At 45.3% G+C, this 18991-nt stretch overlaps 1 protein-coding gene across 1 annotated transcript in view; it reads right to left on the reverse strand.

Annotated features, from left to right (window-relative positions):
* tenm1 (teneurin transmembrane protein 1) overlaps positions 1 to 18991 on the reverse strand; it is a 155983-nt gene that overhangs the window by 49520 nt on the left and 87472 nt on the right. Inside the window, 10 exon segments of the mRNA XM_034543761.1 lie at positions 4405 to 4690; positions 5974 to 6235; positions 6343 to 6462; positions 7719 to 7953; positions 10908 to 11054; positions 11195 to 11224; positions 11500 to 11685; positions 13538 to 13738; positions 15910 to 16104; positions 17976 to 18077. Of these exon segments, the coding sequence (XP_034399652.1) occupies positions 4405 to 4690; positions 5974 to 6235; positions 6343 to 6462; positions 7719 to 7953; positions 10908 to 11054; positions 11195 to 11224; positions 11500 to 11685; positions 13538 to 13738; positions 15910 to 16104; positions 17976 to 18077 (1764 nt within the window).

The raw sequence follows: 18991 nt of genomic DNA on the forward strand, positions 1-18991 counted from the left end.
ACAAAGAAAAAAAAAGAAATGGTAAAATGTTGGACACAACTTCTTAGTCCAGGAACTATTACTTAATTACTTAAAAAAAGATCCATTTGTTTCAATTGTGTGTGTCTTACGCTCTAATAGGCCTGTGATGCAGGGACTAAGTAGTCAAAAACGCACGTCTTTAAAATTTAACAATGTGGATCTTCTCATTCTTCAAGTCACATTGCACCCCCCTTGAAGAACCCGTTTCATGGCCTGGAAACCAATCCATCCTTATGAAATTGCATCAAAGGTTTCCGTAAATACATCGCCGTCAGCGGGGACACTGTCCCGTAAAACAAAGCCAAGAAGAAACAACCTACAATAACGCTGATTTTATTTGAGGAACAAGGCTTTTCCAGGACAAAACAGGCAAAGCAATCTCAAAGGGACAGTGTCAGTGTTCTGAGAACGGCCTCACAACCGAATATGACCGAGGCTATATTACAAGACGCGACGCACACACACACACACACACACACACACTCTCACACAAACAATACCCATGCACACTATAATACATGAATGCACACTCAATATCTCATAGGTGAAAGCTTTCATTCTCCTCTGCTGAAGCCTCAGGCAATGTGTTCACCCCAGCAAACAGAGCATGATCTCCCTTCCTCTTGTTCTAGCTGGCTCTGTGTGAGCACATGGACTGTGTGTGTGTGTACGTGTTTGTGTGTGTGTGTGTGTGTGTGTGTGTGGACGGACGCGCAGACGTGTCAACGGATGCCTGTTTGTGTTGTTGTGCCAACAAAGTGCCGGGATGAATGGAAGGGGGTATGGGGAGGGGCTGAAGCCTCTAATATTTAGTGACAAATGTGGTCAATTATAAGAATAAATAAATAAAATCAAAGCACTGACATTACTGCTAAAAGTTTAGGACGAGCTGCTATACATATACCTTGCCCCATCCAAATAACAGCCCAGAAAATGCACTTAAAGTATCGGCTCCATGGGAAACAAGGGCAAAGCATCCAGTGAAAGTGAGGCTGCACGGCGTCTGCACGGTCTGACTGTGTGTTGGTATCGTGGTGTACTTGTGTACATTTTTGGTCCCTTTATTGGTGAAAACGTAGCCGTACAATCTTCTTCGAAATCACACAAAAACCCTGTATTTCTGGTTTGCTCGTCTTTCCACTTTCATTCTACGTTTAGCGTCTAGCGGCTGACACAGTTGTATTCCCTTGTTGTGGCATTAATGCCACAACAAGGGGCGATTCCTACCGGCTGTGTTATCTCAGACAGTTAGTGTACACTGAAGGCCTTTCCTTTCCTTTAGTAACTCTTTAGGCAACAGCTTTCTGTTCCATCTGCAGCCTCTAACTGGAGTGATGCGGCTCAGAATGACCACAGAAGCCGCCGTGTCCTTTTTGTTTATTATTCTATTGCAAATAAACAGGCGGGTTGGTGCCAGACAGTTTCATGAAAAATTGTGGATCACTTAGAACTTCTCTCTCCGCTAATAACTCCCTCAGGAGGACTGACCGTTTTGGCCAGTCTCTATTCAAAGCCCCGTGTAACCCGGGGAAACAGCTGCCTGCTGTTGAGTGAGCATCACCTGAATACGTTATTATTTCTGCGGAGATTAGAGACAGGTTAGAGATTGTTTTAGTGTTGTTCTCGGAAACAACATTTTTTTAAATCCCAATTTTATTCCTGGACCATAAACCAGGATTTTGTTGATGCAGTATGACAATGTTTGTGCATTATTAAACGTAAAAAAATATTTCAGGGGAAAAAAAACGACATAAAACTCGACCGGGTGTTAATTTCTATTTCCACTTTGTTTATGGCTCTGCTGTGGTGTTTAACTGTAGATGTAATATATGGATCATTGTGTGGCCAAATACAATCGTGCACTATTACGCACGGGAAAAAAAGTTGACCAGCTGATCATCAACATGTCCGGTGAATCCGATGCCTTTGGCAGAAACTCTGCAGACAACAACGAGTCTCCTCTGACGAAGGCTCTCCCCAGGATTCTCAAACTGTCCTCACGGCTCGCAGTGAATGTGATTGGCCAGGATCGGCTCGACCTCCAACGCACCCCCCTCTAATTCTCTCTGATCACGCCAAACGGAGCCTGGCCACGGAATTACCAAAAGTGTGTTTGGCACGCTCCTGATGGGCAGGGGGCACCTGATTGTGATCGGGGCTCTGCTGGGTTCATGAAAACTAACCCCTCTGTGTCCTCCTTGAGCACGCAAAGCGACAAACAAACAAAAACACATAGATTTAATATTTAACCTGCCGTGATATTTTCTTTTCCCCACAACTTTGCTACCGCGCATCTGTCAGTTCCATCTTCTAAACATAAATACACGCATCCATGTAAGCCGCTGCACAAATGCACGTATCCAGGGCAGCACCACCCCGACCCCGCTCGAAATATGTTCCCGCACATGGCAGGAACTAAAGAGAGGGAATGACCAGGGCAAACACGGTTTGAGAAGGGAGAACAAGGGAAGGCACGAGGGAAGACTGGACAGAAGCAACTGGGCAGATCAGAGGGAATGGAGGAAATAACCAGCAGGGAAGGGAAGAAATGGGAGTTCAGTAGAGGACAAAAACACAGGAAAACACAGCATGGGGAAAGGAAGACAGGAGGCAAGGGAAGTTGGTAAGAGGGGGAGGGAGGGAGGGTGGTGGTTCAGCAAAGCAGGGCAAAAAAAATAAAATAAAAACAGCATCATAGAAATTGAGAAAAGGTGAAAGATCAGGGGCGAGCTGGAGCAGATGAAAATGCAGCTCGGGCAGATAAGGAGTGGAGGGGATGGATCAGGAGGAGAGAGAAAGCCTCGGGCAGAGAGATGCAATCTTTGTACGAGGCCATACACTCGAGTGGACAAAGCTTCTTGTATGCCTGCCATATCTCAGCGCTTATTGAAAGCTCTTTCTCGCAGCTGCACTGTATGTCTCCAACCTTCCACACAAAACCGAAGTGGCGAAACACATTAACATTATATCCAGGATGTCCTTTATTGCACATGTGAGAGAGGACATTGGGGAAAAGAGTGTTGTCTCCTTTCCACACCAGGTGATATCTTTACCCCCAGCTACCCTGCAGTGTATCCGTGGAGCAACCCGCCGCTCCGTTCTCTCTGCTCCGGACAGCTCCAGTCCACTCTGCTGTCTGAAGGTCCTGGCGTCTAAAGTTGTTCCCCTGTTCGCTTACCCCATGGATTAGCATGACTAATGACATTTGAACTGAAGTGGACACACGTGCGTTTCATTCTGGTAACTCTGCAGTTGTCAAACCCACCACGAAAGAAAGTAGCACTAGGTATTTACCATCAGGCAATCTCCAACCTCTCCCTTCCCAGCGTTCATTAACAGCAGGCTGATCGCCTCCTGAACAGTCACTCATTTACGGGACGACTTCCAATCAGGCTTTTGTGCAAACCAAAAGACGTCAGAGTTGTTTGGGGGAGTGATGCAGTTTTACCGCCCTGGTGTTGGTGGATTGGAGTGTTGGACGCAGTTGATTAAAACATCGTATTGTGTGGCGCTTTTCTAGTCTTCCGACCACTCCCCGGCGCTTTAACGCGACAATCTCAATTCACCCATTCACAGACTGATGGCAGTCCATCAGGACTATCTAATCATTCGTACTCCACAGGCTCAGCCTATTTGGGGTTAAGCGCCTTGCCCAAGTACACGTCGACATGGCCTGGCGGAGCCGGGGATCAAACCGCCGTTCCTGTGACACAGTCGCCTATTTATTTACTTGGCTTGAATCCGATGAAGGGAAGACGTTTCACTGGCTCTCTCAGCAGTTCAATGTTTGTACGTACTGAGCTGAGCAAGTATACAGGGCGACTGTGGGTCAGTGGTTAGCGGCTCTGAATTGTTCCCTGTAGCTGTGTCTACGGTGTATTAATGTAACATGATTGTAAGTTGCTTTGGATAAAAGCGTCAGCTAAATGACATGTCATGTCATGTATGTTTTCCCATTAAAATCCTGAGCCCTGTATTAAGGAATAGATAATCATTTTGGGAGGGACGCTCATTCGTTTTCTTGTTCATAGCTGGGTGAGAAGATCCAGACCATCCCATGTCTGTTCATGAAATATGCAACGAGAGCAAACAACTCTTTCCAGTAACACCTCTAAAGCTCACTAATTACTAATGTATGACCTATTTGTTCAATCCACACACAAACGAAAGAAAGAATGAAGACAGAGAACCAGTGGATGGATTCAATGGGAAAAGAGGATGTTGCGTTTACCGAACACATGGCCAGTGTCTTAGACCCTGAGAACCTCCCCCCCCCCCACCCATCCCCCCTCCACACACACACACACACACATGTTTTCTTATTTAAAATATAAAGAAGAACATATTTGGAACAAGTCCTTGTGTATTTTACATTCTACCTACCAGTTGCGTGAGTGAGGCCCCAGACCTCCTGGCCATAAATATCAGTCTTGTTCCAGACCAGCCTGTGGACCAGGCCGGGCCCGGCGGGATACCAGCGCTGGTACAACCTTCCCTGGACCGATGCGCGGACATGCACCTTGGAGAGACCACCCAGTGGGGAGATTGGGGACAACAGCGAGGGAGGTGTGAGGAGGATTCTGAGCAGAGAGAGGTAGCCTGCGGAACGGGTGCTCAAATAGCTCAGCTTTAAAAAGGCTCCGGGGATTGAAACTTCCTCCTGCACCGCCTAGGGAGAAGGAGAGAGGGAACAGGAACAGAGCGAGAAACGATATAAGAAAGAAAGGTGTTGTATCATTACTTTGTTTTCTTTAATAATTGATCTGACAGGGTTCAGGAACACATAGCACGGAGCACACCGTTTTCATGAATGTTTATTTTTTTAAGCACTATTTTGTTTTTACACTGAATGAATATTGATGTCTGTCCGCATCCATGGGGTTTTCTTTTTAAGAAAATGTCTATTTCTTAAATCCTTATCGGTTAACAAATAAAAAGCTATGCTCATTTCTCTAATAAACTGCAGCAAACATTGATTTATCCTGTACGGTAATTCTTTTGGCTGCAATCCGATACTGTTTGAGTATCTTAAATCAAATTATCTCCAACAGATTTTAAAGGCTTAGATTCCATTTTTTGTTACACAGGTGAACACGGTGGGTGTTACTAAGCTTACAGGGAACACTAAGTACTGCTCCTCCACTTCATTTCTTTTTGCTGCCTTGTTTGTCCCGAGGTGTTATTTGTCATAAGGAGAAGATGTTCCTTCATTTTGACTATGTGTTCATTCCCAATCTCATCAGACTTAGTAAAATGAGCTTGAACTTGTGCAGATGATGTGATGTGTAAGCAAAAAAAGCACTTTGCTTTGCCACAAAAGGATCGTGTTACCAAGGCACATATTGGATATGACATTCTATTCATCCTATCACGTGTCCAGGTAACAAGAAAACAACTCTCTGTGTCCCTGGAATTTTAGTTGGAACTGAAATGAGGTCGGGTTGAGGTTTTGGTTACTATAAAAGGAAAACAAATGTAAAAAAAAAAAATCTTTGGAGTCACGTAGGAGGGTAAATATATAATCACCAGTCTGACCTCCACACCTGACTTTCAGCCACCTAATTTGCTTTTGTGGTGGGGAAGGATAGGGATGGAGTGCTAATTTGCATTTAGCTCATTCCTTATTTGCATGATGCAAATAAGGAATGAGCTAAATTTGCAAAACCCAGTGAGACCGGGTCGGTTTGTTGCTGAGCTGTAACAAATTGAGCCGGAGCTTCATTCTTAATGTAGACATGAAGCATTGCTTTGTATACAGACTAGTGACGACATGCTTGGCTCTGCCACCCCGTTGCAACGTTTATTTTCTTTATTCAAAGTTTATTAATACTGAACATCCGCCAAGTGTCAAGTAGATCGGATGGACAGTTCTTGAGATATGCAAAGGACATACCAACAGAGATGAGTTGCTTTGTCATTAGACTTTCTAAATGTAGTTAAGTAGTTTCGTACCTGCAGCTCCGGCACTGCCGGCCCCTTCTCCGCACACGCTCCCATGTATCTGGGGAGCGGGTAGGGCAGGACCAGCGGGTAGGGACTCAAAACACTCTGGATGTCACACGTGGGAGTTTGGGCTTCCTCCCTGGACATGGTCACCTGATCCAGAACCAGGAAGTTGTTGTTTGGCGTCCAGATGGTGCGTGTCTGCGGCAGGAAGGGTGGGCGCTGGAACATCAGGGTCATAGACATCGTGCCCAAGGTCACCAGGTCAAAACTAGTGTCGAATGACAGCAAGACAGAATAGGATTGCTGTGAAAGGGAAATAATTCAAAAGAAGCATTTCTTTTCTTCTTTTTGTATATTTTGTGTGGATGCCTGTACCTTCCATCCTGCCTGCTGATAGTGTAACCATACTCTGGATGCTGTGGGAAGGTGATGTTGACTCCAACCAGAGGCGAGCCGTCCTGCAAGGCGACGCTACCTCGGATCACAGCTACCCGGCTGGAAGAAACACAGACATGAAGCCGAGAGAGAGCGTGACAGAGACACACCAACAAAGGGGAGAGATGCCTGGTTCACAATGATGGAGAACATAATGACTGCTTGAAGAGAGAGGCGCGCAGAAATAGCAAAACTGTAATTATTCTCAGTGCAATTCTCTTGTTTAGCACAATGAAATCTGCCGGATTACCAGGATACAAGGACCATAAATATAGCTTCACCCACGGTAAAACCTTTCAACACCCTGTCACATAAAGAAACAAAACTTCTGCATCATGTTTATATTGCAGTGACAGTGGTACCTGCAGCAGAAAGGGCTGTGTTGTTCTTTAAATAGACCTTCAACTATCAGTCACATCCAGACTATTTTGAAATATCCATCTTCATTTTGCAGGTAAAGTGTGGAATACACTCCTTAAATCTGAAATAATCGTTGCACTGGTCAAATGAAGACAGACTGGGGCAGACACCTGTGATGTACGCACACAATACGCGTACACACACACACATTCATTGACGGAGCCTATCTGTTACTCCAGAAGAGGGATAAATGAAGGACGGCGAGGTTTCTCCGGGTGGCTGCGTTGCCCCGTTTGTTACTCTTGTCCTGAAAGCTGCCTTCGATTTCTCCTCTGAAAAAACTGCCACATAATTAATTTATTTGTTTAATCTACAAGTGAACCAGAGAGGTTGGGACGGACACACACACGCACACACACACACACACACACACACGCACGTTGCCATCTTTCAGAGAGGCATCACTTTTTGTTTGCTGAACCGAACTTTCTAGGTCATCATCTCGAGGGTGATGTACTGTATATTTCCTGTTAGATGGAAGTGAGAGGCCGCTGAAAAATTAATGGGGACACCCGTATGACTGGTGAAACCGAATGACATTAATATGTAACAAACAAATACTCTAATGCAGTTGTAGCCTGACACTGATACCTGGGGACGATGCGCTGCCGTGCGTCCGCTGTTCTCCAGGGGAACACAGATCACTAAGACGTGTGCGCAGACATGAAAAGCCTCATTTACATGCAAACACACACGCTTTCATTAAACAAATAATGGGCGACGGACGAACCGATGCATTAATACAGATGCATTTACTCCATTACCCGCACCTCCTGTCTTTCCACAGCGACTATATAGGAGGACGGCTCAAGGACGCGGACGCGCAAAACAAACGCGTGAAGATATTTGGCATGCGTGCGAGGAGCCGGGCAAACAGAGAGCACGCCGGCACACACCTGGTATCAAAGGGCACGTCTCCGGGGAGAGAGTGTGTGGCCGCCTTGCCGAGGAGGAAGCGTATGCGGCGGTAAAAGCTGTGAGCGTGCGTGCTGGTGGGCGGGGGCGACGCGGTGGGGGGCAGTGGGCCCTGCTGCAGCAAGGCCAAGGGGTCGGCCGAGCCGTGACACAGGGGGTCGGAGCCACAACTCAGCTGCTCGCAGCAGTCCGGGTCCACGCAGTCCATGAGGCCATCTGAAACCGACAGGAAGTGAAACATTTATAAAATACACACACACACACACACACACACACACACAAACAAACTGCGTTTTATGAGGAGTTGCTTGTTTAGAGGGGTGCTTGAATTAACACAGCAAATATAGGTGAGCCATTAACATCTTTACTGTGCACAGCCAATAAAGGCGTTAATAGATTTAAGTGACTACGGTGACTACTCTAGAGGCCAAGGTATCTGTATATATCCGCAGTAGAAAGACGTGAAGAAGACGCCATGAAGACGTGCCAAGAAGTCATTTTCAGACTGCTTGGCCGGTGAGAAACTGAAATGAGTAATCTCATCTACGACGAGGAACTGCACATGCACCATCACGGCCACGAGTATCCATCAAACGAGAGTCATTAGGGGACATCAGTGCACAATTGTAGCATCCATTGTTATAAATCAGACCTGAATCTCCAGCGTTATTTGAGTGCGGTCCACAAAAGTTCCAGGCGTAAACAATGAGCCGAGGATAGGAACCAAGGCAGCAGGTAATGGGAGCCAGGCTGGCATTTGTGTTTCCTATTTCAAGCCTGTTTCTGAAAAGGCAGGAAGCCGTGCTGACATTTAAATGCATCTGACCACGGAGCAGGGAGTGAAAGGCCAACAATATTCTATTATAACCTCCTCCTACAAAAGGTAGCAGAGTACAATGGTTGATTTCCATAAGATTCACTACTTTAACTTGAAAGCGCACCATTAATTGAAATTCTAATATCACCGTCATTAAAAAGGCTGCGCACGTTTTTGGTCTTATTATGCAGGCACGGTTGTTTACCAAAGAGGGACATTGAAAATGTTGATTTTGAACATATGTATTGCCTATGAAAATGTATGATTACACTGCCCGGTGTGGAAAAATGCTGTTTTGTTTTGGAGGTTTTTGTTCCTAAGAGGAAGAACAATACACTCTCCCGTCCAGGCGGAATAATTGAAACTCTCTCTTCAGAGTTCCTCTTTATTCTCAGATTATTTGTGATAGCATCTTTCTATCTCTGTCTCTCTTCAGAGACAAAAAGATTGCTGTGAGACACGGCTATGAGTGCCGACGCTATATGTGCCAATTAAGGGAGATGGCTGAATTGTGCAATGGAAAATTACGGTATCTGAAAAGCTGTGCAGAGAGAAGTGTAAGTGGTCTCCATAAGGCTTTGTTAGTGAGTCTCTCTCAGAAAATTCATCCATAAACTGAACAGTTTGATACCTACAGTGCATACACTTCATCCATATTCATACGGCATTGCAATACTCTATAATGTCACGCAGCATGTCCTGTATATTGCTTTTTGCACAGAGTGCAATTTATTGTAATGCAGAGAGAAGGCTGTCTCTTCCTGCACCCACTCACCACCTTGACCTCTAATTCCCTTTTCATGCAATCAGTTAACTTAGCATAAAGAATGGACTCGGGGGGGGGGGGGGGGGGGCTGGCTCTGTTCAAAAGGAAACAAAATCTACCTACGAGGACCTCTGAAGCTCACCGATTTAAAATCTCATTTGTTTAATCCATACAAAAATCCCACAACAGCAATTTGTTGTTTTATTGGAGGGTTATATGACTACTTCTTCACCGGGCGCAGTGACTTCCTGGAAGCGCACAACCTCACGGGAACCTGCCGTTCTTTACATCCAAGGGGGCAGCTGGATCGTTCGTATCGATCTTTCTGCGGGAAAGTATATGTCCTTACTGTCGAATTATTTGTTTCAAATTTACATTCTTAGTTTTTTTACATTTAAACCTGTAGGCTCCGGTGACGCTCATTTCAGATTTGATGACGCTGCAGAGCCACAGAAGGAATTATATTATTATTATGCAACCGTTTTAACAGGTTTTCATGTATAAAAAAAAAGCCTAAGCTGCTGGCAGGCCGTGGTCCTGCTATGACTTTGTTTTTTTTATTTAGGCACTACTTTATAGTCCACTAGACATTTCTTATTGCCTTGCTCAGAGGTTATAATCCAGGGTAAGGGCCTGTATTTCATGTTTTGAGCAGCCGTCTACGCTGACTTGAAGTGTCGGCTCAGTCAGTCATGCAGCTTTGGTAAACAATGTGCAGAGGGAGAAAAAAAAAAGAAACGGTTACATTACAGCTACCAGCAGCACTCTGCACCAGACGAAAAAAGGACTGGTGCAGAACAAAAAGTATGTATGTATGCATTTGAGGTTTCCCGCTGCTGTGTGCACCGATTCAAAAGCCACTCATCTCATCACAAAACGTGGATCCATGAAATAACAACGAGGACGCTTCTGCTCTAAACAAAGGAGACACTACCTTGTTTGCTCTGACGGATTACAACACCGACTTAACGGGGACATCTATGATGGATATTTGATGTTTTCAAATGCATGGGCACAGTTGAAAGTGAGGCAGTAGCGCGCGCTACACCCTAAAACTCCCGTTACGTGTGTGAGAAACAGCCTTGAATGGGACCGCAGTGGCAGGCAAATGAGTGCAATGAAATGTTCCTTTCTTGTCTATTCACCTGAGGATAGAGCGACACGGCGACGAGGCTGAGCGACACACACCTCTCACCTGTCACCAAACACCTCGCAGCCAAAGCAGTAGAAATCTATTCTGCGTGGTTTGCTGTATTTAGACTTGAGAAAATTTCTCAGAGTGCCTTTTATCCTAGCAGGTGGTATGCATATTAGACATTTAGCTGTGATGAGGGGGGGGAAACCGGCACGCACACACATACACAAATACATATTCAACACAATAATGACCAGCGGGATGCTACAGGAGTCTCGGCAGGATTGGGACAGCATGGAAGGATGCAGAGGAGGAGCGACAAGGCTGATTTTTCGGCAAATGGAAAAACTGGAGGAGAAGTAATGGAATGGAATGGACAATCTGCCACAAAAGAGAGAAATGAAAAGAGAGAAGAAAGGGATGGAAAATGATAGATGACGTTAGAATGTCACCTCCGTCGTTGTCAGTTCCATCACTGCAGTCAGTTTCCATGACAACGCTGCATCCAGGCCCACTCCATCCAGCCTGGCAGACGCAGCGCCAGCCGCTCTGCTCCAGGGTACAGCGCCCGTGCCCGCTGCACAACCCTGGGCAGCCGTCTGAAAAAGGTGTGACCCAGATGCACACGCACACACACACACACACACACACACACACACATTGGGCATTTGTGAGCATTTCAGAGGAACACAATATAACAATATTTATCTTAAATGTATCTTAAATAAAGATGAATTACCTTTCACTACGACGTCCAAGTCATGTGTAACTGTGACGGGGCAGGAGGAGGGGAGGGGGGAGGATGTGAGAAAGCAATTGTAACAGTGACACCTTTTTGAATCATATCATACTAATCAAAATATCACAAAGAATAATCCAACACTCCCACGTGAATTCCCAAGTGAATACTCACGCACGCAAAAGCACACACACACACACACGCACACACATACACACACACACAGCTCACCAATGTTACAGTGCTCCACACACACACACACACACACACACACACACACACACACACACACACACACAGCTCACCAATGTTACAGTGCTCTCCCTCCCAGCCAGGCTGACAGATGCAGGTCCCGTCGTGGCACTGGCCGTGTTCTTCACAGCGAGGATGGCATGCTCTTTGGTCGCACGCAGCGCCAATCCAACCCTCCTCGCACTGGCACTGGCCCTCGGAGCAAACGCCATGGCTGCCACATGGCACCGGGCACAGCTCTGCGAAACAGGTGGGTGGGTGGGGGGGGGGGGCAATACGCGTGAGAACAAAAATGAAACAAAAATGAAAAAAGGGTGCGAGTTTGAGAGGGAGGGAAGGAGAACGAGAGGGGAGGCGAGGGGAGGGGAGCAAATGGAGGAATTGAGTGTAGAAAGAAAAGAAAACGGTAGCAGAGGCACGCGGGACATGTAGAAGGGGAAAAGTTTAAAAAAAAATTCTCAGTTGGGGGTGTGACATCGGAGATAGGTGAGAGAAAAAAGAAAAGAAAAAAAAACTAGCAATAGAAGAGGATAACCTCAGAGACTAAAAAAAGTCTACTTTCTCACAATACGTAATCTTCCCACCTCTAATAGCTGAGCTCCCTGAAGGGGGGGAAGAGTGAATAGACTCATAATAACAGCCAAATGATTCGTATTTGCACCGCATATTTAAACTACAGGGACTCAAATTCAGCTCTATTATTCTTTTCTGACATTTTGATCAGATTTGGTGGGTATGTTAATACGCTTTCTCTCCCTTGATCTCTCCATATTTGTCTCTGTCAGCTTTTTCTTTTCAGTATCCCTTTCCTCTCCCTCTCCCTGGCAACACCCCTTTAAATTTCGGCCCTCCTCTTTTATTTCCTCTTCTCCACGCTCCTCGCCATCGAGCTCCCTCTCTCTCGCTGCAGAGGCAAAGCCTCATCCATCAGTAAAGAGAGCAAAGTGCTGGAGGCACACAAAGACTACTTATCCAGCTGCAGTAAAAAGTTATTTCAATTTAAATATACATAGCATGGAGAGGGAGGAAAAAGTGGATTAAAGTTGGAGAGTTTTTCAGCTCTCTATTAAAATTACATTAGCTTAGCTATGCTTCAACAAGACCAGGACGTAGCATCGCAGGGTCCTTTTGATTAAAAGCCCGGCAGGTGGAGAGAGGCCGCTCATATCTCAGCCACTCAGCCACGGTCTATCATTATCATGGGCTATATCACTATAATAAGGTGTGCATACACCTGAGAGCGGTGGCTAATGCCAATTGCCTGCAAATCATTGGTGTGCACGGTAAGGCGAATCCTTCCCCACCACCAGCGTTCAGTTAGCGTGGCGGAAAAAGAGGAAAATCAGCGCTATAATGGCTATTTTCCTCTCTGTCAGTTTACACTTCAAGGACAAGGACACTCTCTCACTGTGTACCGCGGAGGACTGCATTCTATAGATTTGACACCAGAGAACACATGCTTTACTTTTCCCCTTTCACAATGGCCAACTCAGCGTAGAATAGCTGCCTATCGAAGCAAGCAGGGTTGAGGGAGTTCAACTTCAAACCTCAGGTGTAGATGTAGGAAATCTTTTTACGGGGTCTGAAATAAACATCATCAAGCTCTTAAATGCCAAGCCGAACGTTCCTCAGAGTAGCAGTCTCTGAAAGGACTAGCAGCAAAGAGAGAAAAGAGGAATTTTTCTCTTCCCCGCCTGCCAACCCCCGGAATGTGTGTGTGTGTGTGTGTTTGTGTGTGTGCGTGCGTGTGTGTGTGTGTGTGCACGTGCGTATGTTTATATGCGTGTAGCACTATAAATGCGCAGTAGAGTGCTATTACAAGGGGGTGGCTCCAGAGCGTCATGAGGGGAAATCTCATTTAGGACCGGCATGTAGAGAGTGAAAAAACACACATGCATGCACACACATTACACAGAGTGGATCCGGTCCATATTTCTCTCTTGTGTCTATCAAATCCCCAGAAAATAGTATATGTGCTACCACACTAACACTACCATTCTAGAGATGGGCAGCGGTGATTTCCTGTGGTGTTTTCTCTTGGTAGTTTTGTTTGTGTTTTTCTGTGGGTGAACAATAATCCTCAGGTCTTACCAGTGTAACAGTCCGGTCCTGTCCAGTTGGGCTGGCAGGCGCAGGTGTCCGACTCGGGTAGGTAGGTGCCATGTCCTGAACACTGCTCCTGACACGCTGGCAGCGGGTCATCACAGCTTACTCCTGCCCAGCCTGCCGAGCACACGCAGTCCCCGCGCACACACACGCCGTGCCCGCCGCACTGAGGGTCTGTGCAGTCCACTGCAGAGAGAGAGAGAGAGAGAGGACAAAAGGAAGAGCGAGAATGAGTCAGAAGTGATGAAAGGGTGGATTGGTGGTAGTGGGAAGGGGGGGGGGGGGGTGCAGGCCTCATTATAATCATCAGTTCACCGAGTATGAAAGCAGTGTTCTTTGCATCCCATCCAGGAGTTAACCACCCCAGCTACAATCCCTGTATCTGTTCCACAACATTACACTTCATAGGACACTTAGAACGGAGGCTTGATAAGGGGGTGAAATGGGTTGGTGTGTGTGTGTGTGTGTGTGTGTGTGCGTGTGTGTGTGTGTGTTTGTGTCATGGTGGTCCGCGCTTCACTGTGTTAGTGTGTGTAATTACAGCTCTGAGCGCCAAGCCAAAGCTCAGCACAGTTCGGCTCAGCTCAGCTCCGTCGCTCAAGGTCAAACACCTGATTTAGTCTCTGCAGGCCGAGATACCGGCGGGCAACAGCAGGGCGGTCTCTGGGACAGCTGTGCCATCAGGTTATCGTCATGTGTAACATGTAATTGTTTTAGATATCATGGCTTTGTTTGTTTTGGCTAATTTATTGGGTGGTTTTACAATGGACAGCTGCAAGGGGAGGTTGTGACAAAGGCCCACAGCTGGTTTCCTGTACAACTGTGAGGTGATGGAGCCACCTGAATTTTATGGTCTGGTCATTTCAATCCAAGGCCATTTTCACTCTCTTTACTTAAAGGCTTACGTCTTGGTTGAAATAATATAACAGTATTTACAGTATATAACAAATATAGTAGAGTATTTACACGCAGTGATACAATTTCAAGTTGTTTAGGTTTTTGATAGTGATGAATCTATGAGAACCATGTTGATAGGACATTCTATGCTCTAATATTGGCATAAAACAGGATTATATGTTGTATAAGTATCATGTTGCCATTGCGCTTCCTGAACCTGCATGAAAGGTCATGCTAGTAGCTCCCTGCAAGCAGCTTCTGTTTGCACTGAAATTATGAACGTACCGTGATTGCGAAGAATTTTGCAAAAATTACAAGAGAGAAAGTGTTGCAGATTCCAGCAGTATGTATGATTTCTGTGCATGTGTAATTTGAACAACACTGTCAAGATTAGGAGCAATTTATTCATATGAAAACTATCAAAACTAAATTGATGCAAAATAGGTTCAAAGATAAAATACAAATCTGCATTAATTGGCCAGTTGTTTTTTTTTGACCAGTGTTGGGCAGCGTTACTAGTTTAACTAAATGTCTAAGTAACGTGGTGTTTTCTGAATCAAATAGCTTTTCAGTAAATTAGCTCTTTCATTATTCAAGTAGTTCAGTAGTGTCCACAAAAGCTATGTTTTCCCAGACATTTTTAATATTTAAGCCCAGTAGGTGTAAATATTCAATCTAATTTAAATATTTCATTATTTTCTTATATTAATAAATTAATATATAATATATAATTTATATTAGTATTATATATGTTCAGAATATAACTTTGACTTGGAATTAGGTTGGCTCATTAAAAGAAATAATAACGGGTAGATCAGCTAAGTATAGTTTCCGAGTAGCTTTCCCAACACTGGTTGTGGCTAACCTGTTAGCAACATTAGTTACATTGTAAGTCGTGTTTCTGTCCAACTGATGAATGTAGGCCCAATAGTCACTCTTCTGTTTTGGTCTCCACCAACTTATAAGGTAAATATCTGCCTCTTTAGCAGCTAAATATCCCATTGCATTCACTAGTTATTTAGTATATTGGTCTGCCTGCCATTTGGTGGTACATAGTAAAATACTACATATATTTTGAGAGTTTTTCCTTACCCTGCATGAGGGTCTTAGAATAGAGGGTGCTGTATGCTTGAAGATTGTCTGTTTTTTTTATTTTATTTTGTTCTGTGTGAATTTTAAATTGACTTGACTGATTTCTCTTCCATAGAGCTGAGGGGGTCTGCAGTTGGGCGATAATTCTCTGTGGCCTTGACACTGCGAGAGACCCGTGTAGAATTACACAGTCATTTTACCCATTGTCAGTATAAAAATATTGATTAGCGCAGCTTTCAATTTAATGCTTACCTTCAGCAAAAGTAGCTCACAGACTCATTTAATTTATGTAAAAGTGGAGCCGTCGTGGTTGTGCAGGTGTGACATCAGGTGTGTATTTGTCCATTCGAGAGGGTAAAACGTCTTACCTTGTTCACAGTTAACCCCTTTATAGGCTGGACCACAGATGCAAATTCCCTGGATGCAGGAGCCGTGGTTGGAGCAGGTGGGGTCGATACACTGACCTTCCTCCACGTTACACTCTGCCCCCTTCCACCCGGCCAGGCACACACACCTCCCTTTCTCATACACGCCGTTGCCGCTGCACAACACGGGGCACGAATCTGCAACAGGACAAACACAGATTACAACCACGTACTCGGTGGCACACACATGCAAACACACACACGGGCGCGCGCACACTCACGCACGCAGTACTGCAGTATATTAGCTGGGCGACCGCAGCAACCTGCCCTGAGTGGAGCTACGCTCTCTTATCTCAGCTGGTGCACGGATTCAGCAAATCCTCAAGCAGCCTCTGTCTCCCTTTCCTTTTTCTCGCACACACACACACACACACACACACACACGCTTGTCCGCGCATGTACACACACACACACACACGCACACACTCTAGCTTATCCCTCACGCTGTTTCAATTTACTCAAGCACCACCTGAGCCCGGCTGCCACGGCAACCCAGGAATCGTAGAACCCCCCCCTCAATGTCACCTCACTTACTCTGAACAGGCCGTGAAAACAATCGCGAAAACGGAGCATTAGAGGTTTATGCAAGGTGCAAAGCGGAGCCATCTCCATGCAGCGATGGAGAGCTGTGTGGCTAATGTAATGACAGCCAGGTAGAATAAAGTCAGTGAGCGTCTGAGGACGCTCTGACAGTTACACTCCAGTTAGATTCCTCATTGCAGCTGGAGGAGGCATTGCAGCTCCAGACTTCAAATGGATTAGAAAGACGATCCAGAACGGACGCCTTTTTTCTTTTTTTAATTCTCTGGGAGAATTTGCAGTGAAGGCCCCGTGTGCTTTCAAGCGTGCGGGCACGTGTTATGTGTTTGTTTGATCCTTTGTTAAATCTAACACTCTGCACCCCACAGTTATAAATTCACACTTCACTTTTTACAGCTCTTGCCAAAACTTGCTGTCTAACTTTTCAAAGGCAGAATATTATCGAGCGGGCAAATGAGCGAGGATGAGAGGGGAGCGAATGAATAAATGATGAGCGTAAATAAATCATGGCATGTGATATTATATCAGCTGTTTCTACACAATGAGACTGATACAACTACAATAATTTTACATAGAACGACAGAGAGAGAGAGAGAGAGAGAGAGAGAGAGAGGTGGAGAGAAAGCAAGAGGGAGAGAGAGGCTACAGTTGCAGGATGATGTTCTATATTTTAAAACCAACAGCAACATGACAAGTATTGCCTGTTTTGCCAATCGGCAGCTTATTTCTCCGTGCCACAGAACGCCATTGTTATTCCGCTCTACACATTTTCAAGGTGTGAAGTTGCTGTCAATAGCACTTCTGGCAAATTAACATCTACGTGGGGACGTGTCCTTTGAGTTGCAAGAGGACTTTTAATGTGAAACATTTGTGCGGGAAGTATTACGTGTTTTTGACAGTATAGCTTGCTAAAAATCAGCATAATGGAAATGACGGGAAAGCTGGTATATGAAAACGTGAAGCTGATGTCTATGGAAGAGGAGAAACTCAGAGAGTATACGTAACTCTGTTGCTGCACTAATTGAATTGCTGATGTGGAAATGTAGGTTATATTGAATTTTTAATTCAAGAAGAGCAAACAGCATCAACTGCTAATTAAAACAGGAAACAGGAAGAGGTCTAACTTAAATACCATTAAACAAAGTTACGAATCTCTACGTAAAGACCTAACGCTGGTGTTGAGGTAAAGGAAGGTGAGAATAGAGGGTACAAAGGCCTGTCGCTGTAAACATTCGCTAAAGGGCCGGAGGCGTATTAACAGCTGGAAATACCCCTTTTTTTAATGCACTATTTCATCCTTTTTGAGTAACCTTTTTATTATTTTTTTTAAAGAGAAACTATACATTTGTGACACATTTATATAAAAAAAAAAAAGTGACAGTAGAAGTAAATGTGCATCGGGCTGAGAGTTACAGAGCGGGTAGGGAGGTCAGGGAGGATTGAGAAACATACCAACACACTTCTCTTACCTTTGGCGCAGTCAGGACCCAAGAAGCCAGCGAAGCAGTGGCAGTGTCCGGCCACGCACTCTCCTTTCCCATTGCAGTCTGTGGAGCAGCCATCCATTGAGTCTGCACAACCAAATGCAAATAAAAAACATTCACAAATCAGACATAAAAGGCAGAGAGGGAGAGAGAGAGAGAGCTTGAAACTTGAAAATGTTCCACATGTAACTCCATAAGCTGGCACAGCTCTCTGTTATTGAATGAGAGATCTGATAAGCAATGGATGGCTCCCCAGACTCAGGGGCTATATTAGATTAGTCTGATCCAGCTGCTATCACTCTCTGGGGAACGGCCAAGCACTCACTTACACTCAGTAGCACTAAGCACATTATACTGCATTACAGGTTGAAAACACACAGCGCACGCACATTTACAAACATCAAGGTTTAATCAACAAACTGTTTACACAGACTCAGTTTGGAACAAGACTGAACCACATAAAGTCTGTCAGTGGAGTGCACGAGGTGGCCGAGAAGGGCTAAAGCTACGTCGCCATCGGAGCTACACTGCCGGCATGGCGAGGATCAATGTGACGCTTGTTCCTGCTAGTGCTTTGTCTCATCTGGAGACGTGCATTTCATCACATCCTTCAGTGGGCAATGAGCATTTCATCACATTCCTCAGCCGGACTTCAATTGGCTGCCTCCCTTTTACCTCTCTCTTTTCCTCCCATTGATATGTCCATCATGTCACGTCTCATTCTCCCGGTACAGACAGCGTGGCAGAGACAGATAAAAAAGGAGAGCACTTTTAAGCCTTTTATGTCAGCTCCACTCCAGATGGAAGATTCTGCTGGAGGAGAGGCTGGCAAGAGTTGGGAATTTTGAACCGAGCTGCCGCTTGTCTTGTGCCAGGCGAGCTCTATCTAAGCAAGATAGAGTAATTAAAATGGGTGTCGAGGATGTCATCCTTTATTTGACCCTGGGCCGTCCTGCCGGGCTCCTCTGAACGGGGGGGGGACCGACTCCGGAGTCAAACCA

Source organism: Cyclopterus lumpus, chromosome 10, assembly GCF_009769545.1.
Source record: "Cyclopterus lumpus isolate fCycLum1 chromosome 10, fCycLum1.pri, whole genome shotgun sequence".
Taxonomy (NCBI): Eukaryota; Metazoa; Chordata; class Actinopteri; order Perciformes; family Cyclopteridae; genus Cyclopterus; species Cyclopterus lumpus.